This window comes from Lepisma saccharinum, chromosome 1, assembly GCF_977018435.1.
Source record: "Lepisma saccharinum chromosome 1, izLepSacc3.1, whole genome shotgun sequence".
Lineage (NCBI taxonomy): Eukaryota > Metazoa > Arthropoda > Insecta > Zygentoma > Lepismatidae > Lepisma > Lepisma saccharinum.
This window is the reverse complement of record NC_139229.1, coordinates 20,913,367-20,933,648: the sequence shown is the minus strand read 5'-3', so window position 1 is coordinate 20,933,648 and position 20,282 is coordinate 20,913,367. Positions and strand designations below refer to the sequence as shown.

At 38.7% G+C, this 20,282-nt stretch overlaps 1 protein-coding gene across 2 annotated transcripts in view; it reads right to left on the bottom strand.

Annotated features, from left to right (window-relative positions):
- Syn1 (Syntrophin-like 1) overlaps nucleotides 1-20,282 on the bottom strand; it is a 316,756-nt gene that overhangs the window by 8,689 nt on the left and 287,785 nt on the right. For both annotated transcript variants that reach the window (XM_083129446.1, XM_083129447.1), the window contains exon 5: nucleotides 1,019-1,221. In XM_083129446.1, coding sequence (XP_082985572.1) covers nucleotides 1,019-1,221 — 203 coding nt within the window. The remainder of the gene's footprint in view (nucleotides 1-1,018; nucleotides 1,222-20,282) is intronic.

Sequence of the window (20,282 nt, the reverse complement as noted above, 5' to 3'; positions counted from 1 at the left end):
CCACAAGAGAGCATGTAGATTACAGCGGCAATAATAATAATAATAATAATAATAATAATAATAATAATAGGGGTGTAAGGGGTGACCTTCCACGTAGGCGCCCAAAAGTCAACCTCACTTCCACATAGTGCACCCTGGACTAAAGACTAACGAGGCTCTGGCGACTGGCACTATGGCCAGTATAATTTTGTGTGTGTTGTCCTGTTTGTTGTCCTTGTGTGTGCTGAGTGCCCGTTTACGGCCTCAGCTTTTAAAAGAAGTCAGAACATTTTAACATTTTTAGTTATGCAACGCTAGAGTTGTTATTTGTAATGATAAGGGGCTGGCCCCCGTATAATGTGACGGGAGCAAAATAGCCTAAGTGCTGATGCTCCCAAAATTTTAAATTCAAAATCAAAAAATCAAAAATAATAATAATAATAATAAAACTAGAGCAATTGTGCTGAAGAGCTGTGTCTATAATGTTATACAACATTTGAAAATGATTTCTAATATTACATGGCTGTAAATAAGTTCTTTCTACCTTGCTTGTAACATTACAATAATACCGGACATTTGCTCATGCAGGAAAAAAAAGATGCATGATTATGAATCAATGAACATCAAAAGATGCTGATACCAAATATTAAAAGTAAAGGATATTCTCTAATCATCAACACTTTCTGCAGCAATAGGCCTCCTAGATGGTACAGCGGTAACATCATCACCTTGTAATCAAGAGGTCCTGGGTTTGATAACTTGCAGAGGCACATAGTGGTTTAAATACCACTTTAAACTGTACGTCCAATTCTTATTACCCTATCTGTGAATAGAGTGTACTTAAAGCAAACTTCAAATTCAACTAGAATTCAAACATCCTGCACCAATAGAATGCAAAGTTACGATATTAAATCAAATTTCATACACCACCATAATTTGCTCCTTACATCTTAGTAAAGGGCTTTTGAAAGTATTCCATTATCTCTGTCAGCCACTAATTCCTCTTACTAATCCAGAATCTGATCTAAAGAAGACTTACGACAGGAGAGCTCCCTCTGGGCTGCCGCAGCCGTGTGGCTTCCTTGAACAAGAGCCCTCGCCCAGTTGGCCAAATCCCTGTGAGTCTCCACTCTGAACTGGTGCGTTAAAACTCCCTCTGCCGTCCCACATCGTAAACTAATAGTGATGACGTCTGTGATTCCTGGAACAAGGGCACTGCCTCTTCTGCTTGAGCTAACCAGCCTGAAAGAAAATGGAAAATGATAAGAATATAAAAGATTAGATGGTGTATTAGTCTACAGAATGATAAGCAACATCAATTAAAAGAAATGTTACAAAAAATTATATTATCTGGGTTTTCACTGCTGTACTAGTACGAGAATGAATTTTTCCCACATCTGCAAACAATAATTTGTTACATGTTTTTCCATGTAAGAAAAAAAAAAAAGAATACTGTAAATGCTGACTTGCAATTGGAGCCAATGCTTTAATAATATCAATACGTACTCTAAAAATTAGGGCTCAATCTATACCACTTTGAACTGATATCTATACCAATATTTTCACAGATTGCCACCGATATCAATACCAATGCTTCAAAATTATTGTAATTAAAAATTGTTCAAAATATTAATTAATATTAGTGAGTGAGTATTCTACACCAATTAAAAGCATCAATTTACCCGAGTTTTGTTTAAAATATTAAAAATTACATCAGAATATTAAAATACTTGGAATGGAATCACAAACTACAGATTTCCACTTAATATTGGTGCAAAATCAATAGAAACTTCGAATTTTCAATAACTTATAGGATAATTACACTCCGTGCAAATTTCAGGCGGCATTATTGCAGACCCCACAAACCATCAAATTGCCACAAAAGTATCACACAGTATAAGTAAATAAAATCTAACCGATACTTTCTAATACAATACCGATACATCAGTATTGGCTCATTCCTACCAAAAATATTCTGTATGAAAGTCACTGTAAAGTAAATTAAAACAATACAGGGTGGTTTGGAGATTTGGTCAAGAATAGAAGAAACTAATAATCACATTTTTTTTTTATGTGAGTGATAGATTAACTTCAACGATAGGACTAAATGAGCAACAAAGTGGCAGTAAGAAAAATGGGATACATGTTCACGGATTATCACTGCTGAGGTTAGTAATTGGCCTACATTATTTTCAATTTGATATATGGGGTGGACGAAGAAATCACACACTGATAAACGGGAGACTAAATTGGACCAGACCAAGGCTCTGCTACAAGATATCAAGTAAATATCTACCTGAACACATGTTGTCTTATGTCGTAACATAGTTAGCGTAGGGTGCAGATTTTCCTCTGCTTTTTTATTCCTTTGTATTAAAACACATACTTTTGTTTCATGTTGTTTTTGAGATGGATAACATATTTTAATAGTGCCTATGCATGCCTACATCTTTCCTAAAAATGTCACTTTGAGGATTTTCCCCTCATTTCTGCTTTCTTTCATTGCCTTGACTCTCTCTTCAGTATCTGTATTTTTGTTAATTTACTTTGTTTTTATTGGCTAATCGTGACAATGAAGATGGGTGATTAGATGAAACTGAAGAAAGAACACGTATGTCCAGACCTGGATTTGAACCGAGGACCTTTGGTGGCAATATCAAAAGCTGACCACTTAATGTGCTCGACCGCTGAGCCAGTACAACAGTACATTGTATGAAGTAATCTCTTGTTTGAGAATGTCACCAACCATTTAATCTAACCACCAATCATCACCACCTTTGCAATTACACACAATTAACAGAAAAGTGACACAAAGAGATTTTGGAGTTTTTGTTTTGAGTTCAATTTATGCACAGATAAGCTAATTGGGAGTGGAATTATAGTATAAAGTGGGATCCGAACCACTTGTGCCTCCACCAGGTATCGAACCCAGGCAGTGGCGGATTACCAACTAGGCCCACTAGGCACGTGCCTAGGGGCGGCAAATCTTTTTTTCAGAATATCAAGAATAATAAAAAGTGTCTTACGTACACAGTGACAATTTAGACCTATGAAACCAATGTTTCAAATCAACGGTTTGCAACACTTTCGCTTCATAGGAAAGAAACCTTGATGTATCGGACTTATGTGTTACCAAAAAATGTTTCGTTGCTCTGCCTCCTTCAGGCGCCAATCAATTTGTTTTTAACCCGTGCTGTGGCTTTTATCGCTTACAATGACAATGCAAGCCGCCCAGCCTTTGTTGATTTGTTTTTGTAAATACATACCCCTCGATCTTCCACTAAGCTTTTGTTAATGGCCAGGCAGGAAAGAAGACTAATTGTTTGAAACTCGCATCTGTAACAATGCCAGTCTTAAAAAAAAAAAACAACACATAAACAAGGCGAAAGGAAAAAGTGATTTCCGAAAGCAGTCCAAAAATTGAAGTGGAAGCGGCTACATCGAGTGACTCTGTGAAACGCAAAATGTCGAAAATATTTTGGGTTTAGTGGAGGAAGAAAGTGCACCTGAGGTTGTGTCCCCTCAGTTCGTAGGAGTTCCTGAATGTGACAGTGAGAGTGCAAATTTCGTTAGTGACGATCCTGCCGAGTGGTGTCTGAATGAGTCTACAATTGACATTCTTCTAAGACGTGGAATTAATCAGAATGCTTAAAACGATTTTTCTAAATCGCAAAGACTCATAGCAGGTAAGACAAGATTTTTAAATAATAGTGTTTTTTTCGTAAACTTGTAAATGGAGAATCAATTTTTGCGGAATTATTTGGTATATTCGTGCAGCACTGGTGCCGTTTATTGTGCATCATGCAGGTTGTTCAAGGGCAAGACAAACATCGCAACTCACGGCATTTCAGACTGGAAAAACATTTCAAATATTCTAGCATCACACGAAAATTTTGAAGAAACACAAAAACTGCGAGTTGGCACTCTTAACAAGGCAGAAATCTGTTGGGACCTTGGGGAACCATTTTCAATAACATATTCAGACGGAACTTACGTACTGGGTCAGTGCAAATAAGTTACTACTTTTCTTTTGAGAAGGGCGCACATTAAGTTTTGTGCCTAGGGGCGGCGAGGAAGCTTAATCCGCCACTGAACCCAGGATCCCTTGATTACAAGGTGACGACATTACCACAATGCCATCGGGGAGGCCCCAGACTGGGATGCAAACCTGGGACCCCTTGCATCATAGTATGCTCTGGTAACCACTCCACCACGAAAGTCGGCAACTGACTAAGAAAATAAATGACATGACACTGCCTATTTTGGTAGGTTTCTTTATTCTGTAGAGCCTAATTCCATAATTTTTTGTGTTTATTTGCCTATTTTACAGTTTTTAGTGTCTATGTATGCGCACTCTACACAACAAAGCCAGCGATACTTAGATTGAAATACTCTCTAGCCTTCTCAAACCCGAAGGTTCATGACTGCAGCAACACAGGCCTTCCATCTGTCCCTATCTTGAGCAAGATCTATATACTCTTTTCCATCCCTACCAATTTCCTTCATAAAATATTTATGTTCCTCTTCCAATTCGCCCTTGCAGTTACAATTAACCTAGGAAAGTGAATACAAGTTCTGCCAGTTACACCATTGTTCTGTTTCACACTTGATTCCCGAAAGAGGTCTAAGGCTACCTTAAATGGTAGCCTTCTTCCTTTCCAGTGATGGAATTCTGAATTATTTATTGCCTGTGCTGATGGAGAGATAATTGAGTTTGACAGAGCTCATCCGATTAGGTACCGTCTAAGTGCTGCAAAAGAAAACATTTGAGCACGTAATGATCGAGCTGGAGGCAAAATTTCTCCCTTGGTTCAATTGGATTTGAAGCCCCATATTTCTTTGTCGAAGAGGAACATACAACTTACTCAGCAATGGACAGTTGTGACAAAAAATGAGGTGGAGTTCTTTAGTAAAACAATACAGAAAAGTGAATTTTTGAGTTACATTCTGCATTGCACACAACTTGGAAAGATTTTGTTTCAGCGAAAAATGCATGCTTGACCAGGACTCGAATCCAGGTCTCTGGCATACAATGCCTTGCTCTACCAACTTAGCTAACGAGCTGGCCTGGTTTCACCTGATTTTTCGCTGCTGCTGTTTTACCGGTGTGGAACAGCTGCTAGTAGAGAAATGATATGCCAAATGTATGCCAGAGACCTGGGTTCGAGTCCTGGTCAAGCCTGCATTTTTTTGCTGGAATGTCTACATAGTACATCTCCTGTGTGTGCCAAATCTTAATTGTAAAAATTTGTGTTCTCTCTTCCATGCATCATCCGAGTATTTATCATAAAATGCAGATAACATCAAGCCAGGAAAATAATTCCCAACACAGTAAACACCACAGTACTGCTTGAGGTAGATAAATAATTTCATGAGGACTTACTTTGTCGAAGTGCCATTTTGGAGTTCTTCAGACATTTTACAATTGCCCTTCTAGTGGGGAAGAAATTCTAGTAAAAATACAGGCCATCTTCTGGTTTGTAAAATTTAAGTATGAATTTTCCTAAGTTTAATGCATTTTATTCATTAAGTACAACATACGAACAATACATAGAGAGTCATGAAACAAATATATTTACAAAATATGGAGAAACTTAAGATGCCAGATGGTATAAATTGTTATTCAGTTATTAGGAGATTTAATGTACATAAAGAAAGTGGCAGAAATAAAAGTTAGTCATTATGTAATTTTTAATGCAATGAGCAAAAGAAGATATTGTTGAAAAGATGACAAAGAAGGGCAGAATTACGTAGAAATTTCAGTGAAAAATTCAGACTCGAACAGGACTCAAACCCAGTATCTGGTATACAATGCCATTGCTTCACCAGCTGAACTACCGACCCAGCCTTGATTTCATCTGCACCTTTGTTCTTGCTCTTTTACATGTGTGTAGCTGTCTCTGCTAGTGTCACTTTCAACGAGTCCTGTTGCCTTTGAAACACTGATGATAGTGACTAGTTTCTCCCAGATGGAGCTCTATATTATCTTAGGACTGGGTACACCCAGGAGATGTACTACATAGAAATTTCAGCAAAAAATGCAGGCTAGACCAGGATTAGTATAGCAATGTCACAGTATGCCAGAGATACAGGTTCTAGTCCTGATTGAGCTTGCATTTTTCGCAGAAATTTATAGTCAAATAGTAAGGTAAGGTAACTAGGTTAGGGATAACCCTCTTTGGTGACACACATATTTGCAACAAGAAGGCAGATTCTCTCACATCCCCCTTACAAGTATCACTCTTGCTTCTCCATTGCAAGAGATATCCCAGCAGGCTATGTAATGTGCCAATTTGTGTGAGCAGGTGTGTAGAGCAGACTTCATAGCTTTCACACTCAACAGGAAAATAAGGCTGATTTTGTCACTGACCTACCTTTGTTTCATGTGACTTGAAATAAAATGTTCGTTAGAAATCTATAATAGACTAATCTCTGCTTGAAAGTTTCAAGTGCACAGCTAGACATGAAGAAACTGTCAGGCGGATATGCAGGCACACCCTTCTCACTAGAAGTTCAGCAAGGATTTACAATAAAAAACTCCAAAAGTGTACTTGAAAGTTTGTTTACAAACTTATTTTTGTTCTTTACTTTGTTTTCAACAACTCTGGAAAAATATATGAAAATTAAGCCAAATCAGGCAGCCAAAAAAAAAAATCCTACAAATCCACTCACTATTTGGAGAAAACCTATGGTGGGGGTACAGTGGAATCCATGAGTATTACCGTGCAAATTGTCCATGACTATTTTCATTAATTTTTATCTTACATCCTGTGTGTTTTTAAGCGATGGATTTTTAAGTATGCTGGTGCAGAAGTTGTCAACAGCTTGTTTTGAGTTTTTCTTTTAATTCTTGAAGCTCTTATTGTGTCAAATAAAGTGCACGAACATGGTGATGGACAATTTGCACGGTAATACTCATGGATCCCACTGTACATTAGATGTTTAGTTACGGCTAAAGGGCATAATTGGGGGGGGAGGGAGTTTGAGAACCTCTGGTTCAGTTGATGACTGCTATTGCAAGACTGTTTTGCCAGTGTTGTATCTGAATTGTATCATAATTGTGCAACAATCAATCACAGGTTCAATTTTATTAATCGAGGAAACTGGAATCTTTGATGGTAGTAGACAACTGCACAAACATAATGGTAATAGTGGTAACGTCATCGCCTTGTAATCAAGGGGTCCTAGGTTCAACACCACTTTAAACTGTAGGTCCAGTCCTGATTAGCCATCTGTGCATGAAGTGAACTTAAAACAATAACTCAAAACTCAAGCATAATGGTAACAAAGACAATTATTACACGAAGGTATTTTCCTTAAAACTAATTTTCATCGAATTATGTCAAACATTAATTATTCTTTGCATAAATAACATGATTTCATAAAATCGTCCAAAAGGAATGTGAAAACGTATTGAAAACACCAGGCCATACTAACTGAGGAGTTTCAGTATATCCAGTTTCCTGAGACATGGGAGAAATTGGAAACACAGCTTTCAAGTTATTAACTAATGTAGGGGTATGCGGGACAGAATTTTTTGGGTCGGGACGGGAATTCTTTTTAAAATTCCGACATTCGGGACGGAAAAAAATTGCAATTTCCCGAAGCTTTGGAAATCTCGAATTCTACACGTCATTTTCAATTTATGTGATTGTTTTTGTTTGAATTTCTAGAATAGAAATTTACAATTTCAAATTTCCGATAAGTTCCTGAAACGTACAATGCAGAAAACGTCGAGAATTAACGACTTTTTAAAGTGACCATTCGGTATTTCCCGTCTGCTCGGGATCCCGAAAAGTCGGGAAGTCATTTCCCGAAGTCAGGATCGGGACGGGAATTTTTTTTCCCGATCCCGGTCCCGACTTTTCGGGATCCCGTACACCCCTAAACTAATGTTGGGTTACTCGACTTTCGAATCGGTCTGCATAAATGATTCTCAAATAAAAGTTTCTCGTGCGGAATTTCTGCAAAGGCAACTTTAGACAACTTAGCATATCTTGGTTTGCATTTCTTTGCTAATTCCCGTATCTTTACTCATCGACCAATGCGAATTCTGAAAAGTAAGATAACACCAACAGTCCGTTCGTTTTCCTTCACGGATCGCAAATGAAAAAGCGAAAACTTGGTAAAAAAAGCGGCGATATTAGCATAGCATCCCCACACTATGTAAAAACACATTTGATATGCAAAGCTTAAAAAGAAGTTATGTTTATTTAAGATATTTTCTAGCCCTCGCAAGCAGTCGGGTACACGGTAATCATTTCCCATACTTGCTTACGTTTTCCCTTGCTGCGTTCTTATATTCAGCTTCTTCTGACGAAAAGGTTCTTTTGGTGTTCGTCCTTCATTAAAGTATCTCTTACAATACAAACGGCAAAGTTACAAAATTCGCTGGCATAATTTTGAGTTAATTCTGGAAAGCTCCTGAGATAGTGCAATTTTTTGACGAACTGTGTGTGAAAATGCGTACGTTGGTTCCAATCATTCATGCACATGTGCAGCACAAGTGCAAAAGTGTGTAAGATCTGTCAGAAGTGCCCAGTTCATTATGAAATTCCAATATGGTCAGAAAACTACGCAGATCGCAAAACTGTCAGGTTGCCCGATTTTAAAATCTCACAAACCATGGTTGTGTTTTTATTTGAAAAGAGAAAAAAATACAAATCTTTAACGACACATATTTAAATTGTTTTGCTATGCTGACCCTAACTTAGAGAGCACACGATGTAAAACTCTTTAAAACCAAGTGCATCACGATGGGACGGACAAAGGTATGCTGTAAAACACACCGTGAAATAGTGTTAGTGAAAACGTGAAAGGAGCGTATGAAGAAACACCTTAGGATAGGTGAAGAAGATAAAGATATGAATGGCATTAATAAATCAGCGAGGGTGGCAGAATAGACAAAGAACGTGAAAATGAAGTGTGAAGAAATGACCCGAGAAACGTGGGGAAAGATGAAGATCAAGGGTTAAATGGTAACAATGTGTCTTTGGGTCTATAGTCAAGGTGAAAAAAAGTGTGAAGAAATACTAGACGATAAGTTGGTGAGCTTCCAAAGTAGACAAAGACTGGAAAGTGAAACAAGGCTTTAGACAAGATGAGAAGAAGGCAAGTCCGTTAGGTGTCCAGAGTGCTTGAGAACTTAAGGCTCGGCTGGACCTTTGGCACGCAAATGGGCGATTTTTTTTCAAATTTTCCTCTCCATTCGAAAAACTTCTTGGATATTTCAAAACAAGAAACATTACATCAGCTTAGAATTCCTTCTAGAGCATTGACGTGAATTTTCATGTAGTTTCCTTTCATTGTTGTCTAGATATTATCAATAGTTTAATAGACTTATGTAATCACAAAACTATTGATAATATCTAAACAACAGTGAAAGAAAACTTCACGAAATTTCACGTCAATGCTCTAGAAGGAATTCTAAGCTGTTGTAATGTTTCATATTTTGAAATATCAAAGAAGTTTTTCTAATGGAGAGGAAAATTTGAAAAAAATCGCCCATTTGCATGTCAAAGGTCCAGCCGAGCCTTAAGACTGGCAAGAGACGACGATAGTTGAAGAATATGGATAGAAGTAAAAGTTGAAGAGGAAACTGAAAAAATTGACAAGTTGGTGAACTTGGAAAATGGACAAAGAACGGAAAGTGGAATGACAAGAAGGCAAATCTGTTAGGTTTCAAGAGTGCTCGAGAACTTAAGACTGGCAAGAGACGACGATAGTTGAAGAATATGGATAGAAGTAAAAGTTGAACAGGAAACCGAAAGATTTGACAAGTTGGTGAGCTTAGAAACTAAACAAAGAACGGAAAGTGGAATGATAAGAAGGTAAATCTGTTAGGTGTCAAGAGTGCTGGCAAAAGACGACGATAGTTGAAGAATATGGATAGAGGTAGAAGTTGAAGAGGCAGCCTAAGTAGCGATGACTGCAAATCACTCTACGAAGAGTTCTATCACCGTAGCGATCACTACTGTTAAATCACAAATCACGCACAACAATTCCATCCTCTTCGTCTTGCCGTACTTCCCCCAGAGTCGACCCGCCGGCTGCAAAGTGTTTCTGGAGCACCACAAGAGAGCCTCGACGGCGTTCGTGAGGAGCAGATAAAGAGCGCGATATGTTGATGGTTATGTACAGAACGTGTTTGGGAGACGTGCTCCCCTGCGACAAGCCAAACAGTTCCTTGACACGACGTGCAAACCCAACGCAAATTAACGACTCATCCCGGCGTTCTGGGGAAACCCGATAAGGCACATACTCCGGTCCTTTTCCTCAGACGACCTCCGAAGGAAATAGAAGATGGGAGAAAAGTGTTGTTACCTTTCTCCGAAGGTCGTTCTCTTCGCTTTTGCATTCGAAGCATGACCGAGGAAGAAAGGAAAGGGGGGGGGGGGGGCAGACTAACGTGAAGTTTCTTCCTCAGCTTTGGAGATCTTTTTTTTTTTTTTTTAAAGGAAAAAGTAGCTGCGGCAGCTGTGTGATAAGCTAGACGCTTCAACGCAGAAACTTTTTTGAGGAGAATTCAAGTGACGCCGATCATTTTCACTCTGTACACAGGAAGATCCAAAAGAGAGTTACAGGAATTTGGAAACAAGGTTATGATAAGTGTAGCTGTTCTTTACCATTTATATATAAAACAATAAAATAAAAATAAATATAGGGTGGGCCATCGGCTGATTTCTTTTTAAAAGTGCGATAAAATAAACACCGTGCAATATTTTTCCAAGTCTGTTGCTTTATTGACAAGAGTACACCTTCCGATTAGTTATGGAATATAATTTCATTCAAATGGCTGGCGCGGCTCGCTTCGCAGTAGCCCATCCTGGCAACCCAATTTTGCAGGACATTATCGATGGTTTGTGGCTCTATTGCACGAATAGCATGATCAATATTGTGCTTAAGTGCCTGAATCGTTTCTGGATTGTCAGCATAACATCGATCTTTAACGGCACCCCACAAAAAAAAGTCGAACGGCGTCAAATCGCAGCTTCGAGGAGGCCAGGCAACATCACCAAAACGGATGCTTACCCGCTCATTGAACTGAGTGCGCTAAAGAGCGATTGTTGGACGGCTTGTGCGGCACGTAGCGGCATCCTACTGGAACCAAAACTCGCCCACGTCTAAGTCAGCAATTGCTGGAAAAAATAAATCGGCTATCATGCCTCTGTAGCGCTCTCCGTTGACCGTAACGTTGTTGCCATCGTCATCCTCGAAGAAAAATGGACCAATAATGCCGCCACTCCATAAACCACACCAAACAGTCACACGCGGAGGATGCAGTGGCCTCCCTACGATGACGTGTGTGTTTTCCGAGCTCCAAATACGGCAGTTTTGCTTGTTGACATAGCCGCCCAGATGAAAATGCGCCTCATCCGAAAAGATGATTCTTTTTTAGCAAACTCGACGTCGCGTTCGAGCTGCTCTGAAGCCCACACAGAGAAGCGATAACGAAGCGGGTGGCCATTTTGCTGAGTAAGTTGCACCTTGTAAGCTAATAATCCAAGGTCTTTATGCAGAATTCTCCCCAGGCTAGTCCGGCTAATGTTCAGTTGCTGAGATCTGTGACGAGTTGAGGTTCTCGGGTTTCGGCGCACACTTTTGGCAATAGCAGCAATATTCTGCACTGAGCGCACTGGGCGAACACGAGGATAACTTGTGTTATCACATAGCATGCTACTCTCACGAAATTCCGTACAGCAGGCGCGGTTGGTGCATTATTTCGTCCGAAATTTCCTTTCAACATTCCTACTGTTTCGGCAACACAGCACTCACTTTGGATATAAGTTTTCAATATTTCCCACCGTTGTTCCAGCGTAAAATGATTCATTTCGTACCGCGGAGATATGCTTCTGTGTTTCTGTCAAGGTTTTGAGCGCGAATGAGTTGTCAGTGTCAAAATAACATGTACTTTAAAAAGAAACCTCCGGATGGGCGACCCATTATATGCATGGCATTATTAAGAAATAGCAGGCACTTTAATAGATCCTGAATTGTCATTCATACGTATTTAGTTAAAAGCACAGAACATTTGTAAGCGATGAATACATTATAAAATACAAATGTTTCCTTATTATAATGAATTCAACATATTTGTCACTATTTTAGTTAAAATCGTACACAAGATATCTTTCTCAGCCAAATTTCTTGACTTTTCTAGGATTTCCAGATATTTTCAAATAAATTTCCTGATCACTCTGTAATGCTTTAATGTAGTAACACATACAGGGTGATTCAAAAGTATTCAACAATGTTGGATATAAGAAAATATTTTAACATAAAATATGTGCAACCACGAAGTTAGTACGAGGATTTTTTTTTCATTCTGGTAATAGCAAAAAGGAAAAAAAAACTGTTCAATGTATCAAACTGTTGAATGTATTTAGAAAATTCTCTAACATTTTCAAAACTCTTCACTTCCAAGATGAATTGCAAGACTATTCCAGGATTTTATAATCAGTGGATAGAAATTCTTTATTGAAAAATTAACCCTTTTCAGTAGACCAAATGAACGTATGTAACATTTATCTTCTTGAGGTATATATTAGTCACGTAGGTATGAGTTTTCTCGCAAATATAGATAAAAATGGCTCCTGTTGAAAAAGAAAGTGATTTATTTGAAACTTAGATTCGAGATTGAGCAACCTCGCAGCGAGTGGAAGAAATTGGTGCTACAGAGAGGCAGCGAAGCTATCCGTCCACGGTGACCAATGAGGCGAGGAAGGGATTTCCGTGCGGTCAGTGGGCCCTTTCGACGATGCTTTTGGAACTGCCAACTACTACTGTACCTCTCTGGATGCCCACACACACTCTGCGGTGAAAAAAATAGGGGTTGTGGGGGGGGGGGGGGGTGAAAATAAACTCGAAGAGGAAACTCTGTGGAAACTTGGGTAATTGCATGCAAACAGGGCAAAAATCGAAGCCATTTTGAGAAGGCCAGACTCCATGAAGATTCAGTTCCCTAACAACCATGATGCGTGCTTCGCTTCACTAACAGGATGTTTTCGGCAATTCTCGAAAGTAAAGAAGAAATCTGGATTTCCCAGCTCTGAATAGCTTGCGTGGAATAATTTCGAGATTTAACAACCATTTCCACTTTTTAGTATTTTCCCGCCATCGGTAATATCGAATATACTGATATTACCTTACACCTGATTTGAAGAGCGAGAATAAATTATATGTAACACTGAGTGTGAATATGGATTATTCGTAACTTAATGGTAATTTCCAAGATGTGATTACTCCCTCCATATTTTCTCAAAATTAAATTTGTTTTGGAGGGAGATACAGCCACTTCACCACCCCATTGGGCATGCCCTTGCATTCACAACTGTGAATATGCAATTGATTGTCTTCAGGAAGGAACGAAAGGGGTATTGTTACCTTCAATCATAAAACACTTAGATGCTGGGTTCGATTCCCGACCTTGGCATAGGTAGTGATTGTACCTCCATCATTTTCATCATATCATCACTCATCAAATCAAAAATAAATAAATAAAATACTTAGAATAAAGACGGACTAATGAATGAATGAATTTGTTTATTTTACCTCGCTTTTCTGCCACTTTTGGATAATTGCGAAGCTGAAGATGAGTGATAATATGAAGGGACGCTAACAAAGAATACCCATGCCCAGGTCGGGATTCGAACCCGGGACCGCTGACGTGCTAACCACTTTGCCACGGAGGTCGGCGAAAGAGGGACTATAGAACGCAGATCTAGATAAATATGAAGATGATATCGCTGTGACATAACACGACTCAGGGGCATGTTTTGATTAAGCATCCGGTCCTATAAACGGAGCTCCAACACGATTTCCTTTGAAAAAGGTAAGGCTAATCACATTTCTTCCCTTACAATTCTCTCTTTAAAACCACTTCGCCGCCCCACCCCATTGCGCACGAAAACTTCCGATTCGCTGCATACGTCCCCCAGGCAAAGAGAAGCAGCAGGCATGTAAACACAATCTCAAACGGAAAATCGAATGGCAACCGTCTAATCTTAATCTAAAAATCTCAAAGGAAGATTGCATATGAAAGGGAAAAAAAACAGGCACGACTGTAATTTCTGTGTATTCTTTTTATGAACAGCACTCGGAAACTCGCCCGTCTCTCTCTCTCTCTCTCTCTCTCTCTCTCTCTCTCTCTCTCTCTCTCTCTCTCTCTCTCTCTCTCTCTCTCTCTCTCGTGTGGATAACAGCTGTAACCTGACAAAAAAAATTGGGGCTTTTACTTTGTTAAATATATTTGCTGTTGTTACTAGAGGCTCGGATCTTTATGTAGCCAAAACATGAGAAATATGTAGTACATAAGTATGTACAAAAAATCGCTGAAATATGTAAACATATCTAATATGCTTATTATTTCTCATTTCCAGGGTGCGAAATCATTGAAGACTGGTGGGGGAGAAAGATCTTAATCTACAACCCCCTCTCCACACAAACATATGTATAAATTATACGATAAATATATTTATAATGTTATTAAAAGTACAAAAATACTAAATTAAAAATATATTGTTATTATTATTAATTATAAATAAAGAAATCAATTTGTTACCTTTATATATCAGATATCATAAACTGGCAAATTAATTCCTTTATTACTAGTTAAGGATGTTAATAAATTATGAAATAGTTGAAGTGTTTTTATTATATGTAAGCTTTTAATTAGTTTTTGCTTTATGTTAATGCAAATCAATTAGATTTCATAATTATTACTGTCTTGCATTCTTGTTTTACTTTTATTGTGCATATTGGCATAGATATTGATTAGATCTCTTGAGAGAGAGAAGGATTGGACACTCACAACCACACTAATTTGTGTGTTTTCGATATTATTCGTAGTAAATTATATTTGAAATTAAAATTATTCCTGATCTTTTGTTGTAACAAAAACTCTCCTCCCCCGGATTTTTTTTGGTGGGGGGATTTTTGAGGCCAAGATTGTTGGTGGGGGGAAATCCCCCGTCCCCCCCAGGATTTCGCACCCTGCATTTCTCACATGCTTTTTTAGGTTCCTGGCAGTACTTATACTAAATTAAGTTTTCAATATTATTACACAGGGTGTACACACAGTCTCTGACACATTTTAAATATTAATAAATCAGAAACTAATGAAGATACAAATTAACTGGTGGCAACGATAGATGGATACACTCAAAAAGTTTTATGTCCTGTATTAGTACTTTATTTTATGTGCTAATTTTGTCACACGGAGAATGTCAAGACGATAATCGATTTTTTTCCACGTTCGGGTCGGCATGTCGACATCCACAGTGGCTATCGAGTTCTTTATTCTGGCTTCCAGTTCATCATCGCTTTTGTCTTGTAAACAATGTCTGTCACATGTTCCCAGAGAAAAAAAAATCCTATGGGATTGTGTCGGGTGACCTCGGGGGCCAAAGAACCTGACGCATTCACCTTCAATGCTTGTACTGGGACACTCCCCGTTTCTAAAGTCCATTTTCTTCAGTGAAGGATTGTGCTAATATGTTCTGAAGTTGATTTTTTTTTTAATTTAAAATTTTGGGTGCGTCAGCACTTAGGCTATGCTATTTTGCACCCGTCACTTTATACGGGATCCGGCCTCTTACCTGAACTACAATGTAACTAATAACATAACTGTAACGTTGGAAGACTAAACTATTCTGACTTAGGTTAACAGAACTAAAATAAACATAACTGTAATGTCATGTCGTAACTAAAATATTCTGACTTCCGTTAAAAGCTGAGGCTGTAAAGAGGCACTCAGCACACTTAAGGACACGACACAGGACAAAACACAGAATTATACTGGTCAGAGCCAGTCGCCAGAGCCTCGTTCGTCTGCAAAATGCAGTCCAGGGTGTATTACGTGGAAGTGAGGTTGACAATTGGGTGTACTACGTGGAAGGTCACCCCTTACACCCCGTGTTGTGAAGTTTATCTCCGTTTGTGTCACCGATTTTGTTTCTAGAAACCAGCACACAGCTTGAGCGTTCTCCTGCAGTCTTTCCATTTTCTTCAATTACAGTAAAATTTTCCTGGTAGCCTAGTCTATGGACAAACTTGTGATATGGAAAGAAAGAAATACATTTTTTGAGTTTTCTGTCGATTAATACCAATACTTCGCTTGTATCTACGTCTAGGCTGATATTATTCAACACTGAAAGGTGTCGCACACTTTGTGTACACCCCCTGTATTTTAAGAAGTATCTTCAAATAATGAAATTGCAATGTGCCAAATTACATTGTAAGATTCATAATCCGATAAATTGATAAGTGAATGACAACAGGCACTTTTTCAAGAATCGGCAGCAGCGAAGAACAAAGTCATCTTCAATATGAATTTCGCGATTTAAGTGACGTGAAGCGAAAGTAAGGTGTTTGCAAACATTGCAACAGGCTGTGAAAGCTTATGAGGGGATTCACGACATGGGACATTTCTGGAGGTGATGTTATCAGCACCACGCTCCAACCATCTTCTCCCGGTGCCCATTTATTAGAGCACCCTAGAACCGTTCCATGAAGGGTGCTTGAAAAATCCCACCTTCAGGAATCGAACCAGTCAGCCTCCCACTATAATAATAATAATAATAATAATAATAATAATAATAATAATACTGTGTCGAAGGTTCGAGTCAAAACTAAAAATTCACATTCATATCATAAATGTGGTAAGCTCAACCCAACGAGCTGAGACCATTCTTAGCATCTAAGAAAGGAAAGAAATAACTTTTGGAAATCCCATTAGACAAACTTCATCAGACGATGCTCCTAATTGTAGAACTCTGGAAAAGCCATTTCGCCGATTTCTTCGATTAAGAATGACTTTGTTTTACATCACCGAAGAGACCAGATATCCCCAGAATGAAAACCAAAGCACTCCCAAAACTTGTTCCAGTGACTTCATATAGATTGAAAAATCACCTACGAAATTGGGGGAGAATCTTAGATGGGTTTTGCAGACGAATATCGTACTGGTGATGAGGAAGGGGATGGGGGGTGTAGCTACATGCAAAATGTAGACGGTGGAGAAGGTTCAGGAATTTCGTTTTTGTTTTTAAATTTGTTAAAAAAACCTGTCACCACCTACCTGATAGAATGGAGGTACATAGGGGTTCGGATCCCACTTTAAACTGTAGCTCCAGTCCCGATTAGCCTTACTGTATATAAAGGGAACTCAACTCAAGTACCAGACAGATGTCTTAAGTCTTGCCAAAGCACAGCTTATGTATCCTTATCTGTGGCCAAAGTTTGTTTCAAGTTCAGTTTTGGCTCAAATAGGCCACAAGGGAATGAAACAGTTTCGGCACCAGTGTGTGTGTGTGAGGGGGAAGGGGGGTAGGCGAACAATCTCTGGTCGACCATAAGTGTCTCTACTATCGTATACTTTCTTTCTGGAAAATACAAGAAAACATCTTCATAGTATCTGCAATAGTGTAAGAAGAGAGGGGGGGCAAAATTTCGTCCCCTTAACACATTTTCGTACCTGGTGACCGTATTAAATTACGTACCAACTCTGAAATTTGACTTCACCTTCGTTAACTATCACTTTACCTGAAAACCAAGCCAAATCGCCTGTAAAATAATTTTCTAGTAGCAAAATAAATTAAATTCAAAAGTACATGTTCTCGGTAAAACCAAAAAAAGGTGTTCCTAATATCGTCCCTCCTAAAAAGTTCCCAAAGAATGAAGTAATTACGATTTTTCAATGTTTTTTTGTCAGCTTTAATAATAAAAAAAGGTAAAGTGCTCCCCTGTGCTTAGCACCACGCCATGAAGGCGTATAGGGGGTGTGGGGGTAACGCCCCACACTTTCTTGATCCGGTCGTGAGTGGGGGTGATGTGATCAGCATCACGCCCCTGACCGCCTTTACCCCCCAGGGTTTCGCCCAGGTACCCATGTTATTCGACGCTGGGTGGACGCCGGGGCCGCTTCCAACGTTAGAAAAGTTCCCGGATTTGAACCAGCCGGGGATCGAACCCGTTATCGACTGAGCCACCGCGGCCAGCTTTAATAATATCCCTATTATTTGCAAAAAAACATTACAAAAATGAACACAATTAGTGGGATGTAGTGAATTGATACAAAATTTTATAGGTATAGAAAATTAAAAACAGAAATTTATCAACATTCAGAAAGAATATTAGGTTTACTTAAAAAAATTAATAACCTTATCATTATTTCTTTAAGATCCCATGTTCGCAGGGCCCGTTTTAATCAAAAACGAAAAAATATGAGGGGACGAAATTAGGAACAAAACAACCTTCAAACTAACGCATTCTCAGCAAGTGAACCTCACACATCCTTAGCTACATTGGCAAAATACCCAAGCCGATGAAATGCAGATAATATAAAACAACGATTACATTAGACTAGACGTAAAGGACTTGTAATTATGATATTGCAATAACTCATCTTGCCAAGAAAACGAAAATCTTCGTAAACCCGGAACAGGAGCTTCCTGGATCACTAAAAGTTCACAACTGGCCCTGTTTGCCTTCCCCTACACACACGTGCTGGCGCCGATAGCGTTCTTAGCGGCAGGACCAATAAACTGAAGGGGACGAAATTTGGGCCCCTTACGTTATTGTCTTTTGGAAAATACAGTAAGGAAACACCACGAGGGTCTATCCAAGAGTGTAGTTTCCTATTGGAAAATACAGTAGGAAAACAAGATAAAAGTGGAGTTTCCTACTGGAAAATACAATAAATAAACACCACAGGAATCTCTACAAAAGTGCAGTCTCCTACAGGAAAATACAGTAAGAAAACATACGGGAAACTCTCCAAAAGTGTAGTTTCCTAATGGAAAATACAGTAAGAAAGCGCCATAGGAATCTCTCCAAAGGTGTAGTTTCCTAATGGAAAATACAGCAAGAAAATAACACGGGAATGTCTCCAAAAGTGTAGTTTCGTACTGAAAAATACAGTAAGAAAACACCATCGGAATCTCTCCAAAAGTGTAGTTTCCTAGTGAACAATACAGTAAGAAAACACCACTGGAATCTCTGCAACAGAGTCTTTTTTCTTTTAGAAAATATACGAGCCTCAGACATGTGAATATACACGATGATTTGATCGTAACTGGGGCTGACTATGACAGCTTGAGCTGTTCCGCTGTAATTCTGTCACCCCAGGCAGAAAAAAGTTGCGTTGCTATCTGTGCCAAAACCAGCAGTGCCTCGTTCGATTTTAAAGCCCTTTTGTTTGGTCCCATCCCTTCTTCCCAGCAGAATTTAACCTGATGTTATACATAAGCGAGATTCAATAAGCAAACAACTCATAATTTCATATTAGTTTAACCACATCAAATATATTTCTTCACCGAACAAATAATACACTGAAAGAAAAGACTGGGTAAACTCCTGAGGTGGTCATTCTGTTCCATGAACGTCACTGGCAGACATGATATTAAGCAAGGAGGTGTGTCTTTGTACCAAGAATCCATTTTCTTCTTCTTTGTCTCTCAGGGAAATAGACATTTTTGTTCCTCAGGCAATTCCTCTCTTTCCTCTGTCTTATTTTTAGATCATTCTACGAGATAACCCTTTTCTCTTCTAGGAGCGACGTCTTCTTTCTTTCCTTATTTAATTACCAGCTCCGATAAAGAAATCTTTCTTCCCAACAGCCTGCTTTGCTTTGTTTCTTTTTTTACATAAAAAAGAGCAAACTTATATAATTCACGAGAGCACAGAAAAAGGATTGTAGTTTTCATCGTAGATAACCCATTTCTTCTTCCTCTTCATGTTCTGGAATCTTAGGAAACGAGCTGTTTCTTCTCCCTTTTTAAGGAAGGAAGTTTCTAAGCAAGCGAAGAATATTGCAGACGAAGCATGTTCCATCATCGCTCTTCACTTTAAACTCGGATGTGCTGCCCTCTTTTGTTATTTTCATCTCGAACTGTACCTTTGATGATGGAAATGTTTGTGATAATTAGGACCCGGATAGTTATGCAAATGCAATGCATATCTTAAATATTGTTTTTAGGAGACAAGACTTCTTTCGTCCTGCTCATGGGAACACTCAACAACTACTCTTTTTTGAGAGAGAAAATACATCAATGCAATGAACTGTCTATAAATGATGTTGAACTTGACATGACATATATTGTAGCCTTAAAATATTGTCCAATTGTATCTTGTGCAGTAGAGCGAGTTTCTGGGTATAAAATATTCTTGCAGAAAACAGGAGTTTCAAGGTTGAAAATTTGAGATATCATGGTGCAATCAAGTGTAATCATGATATATATAAAGAGTTCGATTTTTACTTTCATTTATAAAACAGTTGTGTAAAGTATAAGAATGTGTGGAAGAAT